The 559-nt window shown below is 63.1% G+C and overlaps 1 protein-coding gene across 2 annotated transcripts in view; it reads left to right on the top strand.

Annotated features, from left to right (window-relative positions):
* LOC119594363 (neprilysin-1-like) overlaps positions 1–559 on the top strand; it is a gene marked incomplete in the record, with an annotated part of 114752 nt that continues 114193 nt past the window's right edge. For both annotated transcript variants that reach the window (XM_037943424.1, XM_037943423.1), the window contains 1 exon segment: positions 1–559. In XM_037943424.1, the coding sequence (XP_037799352.1) occupies positions 499–559 (61 nt within the window).

The raw sequence follows: 559 nt of genomic DNA, 5'->3' as shown, positions 1-559 counted from the left end.
CTCTGTAAAAATGGTCATAAACGGCTTGCAATCTGCCGGGTTTGAGAGGCCCAAGTGAAGAGAAAGGCTTAGCTGACCGGCCGACGAAAGCAGCGGCCTTGCCCTTAGCGACGCGAGGATCCAGTTCGCGTTTTTCCTCCGTCTGTTCCTTGGATGAGGATTCCTTCTTCGCGGAGCTCGGAAGTCCTTGAGTCGAAGCGCGAGGGGGGAGCGCAAGAGGGAGCTCCGAGGGGGACGCCCTCAAGCATGAGACAGCCGAGGGCGAAGGCTGTGGCTAGCGTGACGTCACGAGGGAGCGACAGGAGGGTCAGCGAGGAAAGCCAATGACAGACTCTCCAGCGCAGACAGAGCGCCCTTCTCGCACGCACCTCCTCCTCCAGGGACACGCGGACCGGAAGCGCAGAAGGGAGTAAGCCCCGCCGGTAAAGGCAGCCGGCACGCAGCGCTTCGAACGAGGCCGGCCTCCTGCAGCAGGCCACGAACCCCGCGGCGCCTGACATGGCTCGCAGCTCCTCCAACGGGCGGTCCTCCGCCGTGTCCTCCTCCTCTAGCAACAGTA

This window comes from Penaeus monodon, chromosome 33, assembly GCF_015228065.2.
Source record: "Penaeus monodon isolate SGIC_2016 chromosome 33, NSTDA_Pmon_1, whole genome shotgun sequence".
NCBI classification, from domain to species: Eukaryota; Metazoa; Arthropoda; class Malacostraca; order Decapoda; family Penaeidae; genus Penaeus; species Penaeus monodon.
This window is presented reverse-complemented; position numbering and strand designations above follow the sequence as displayed.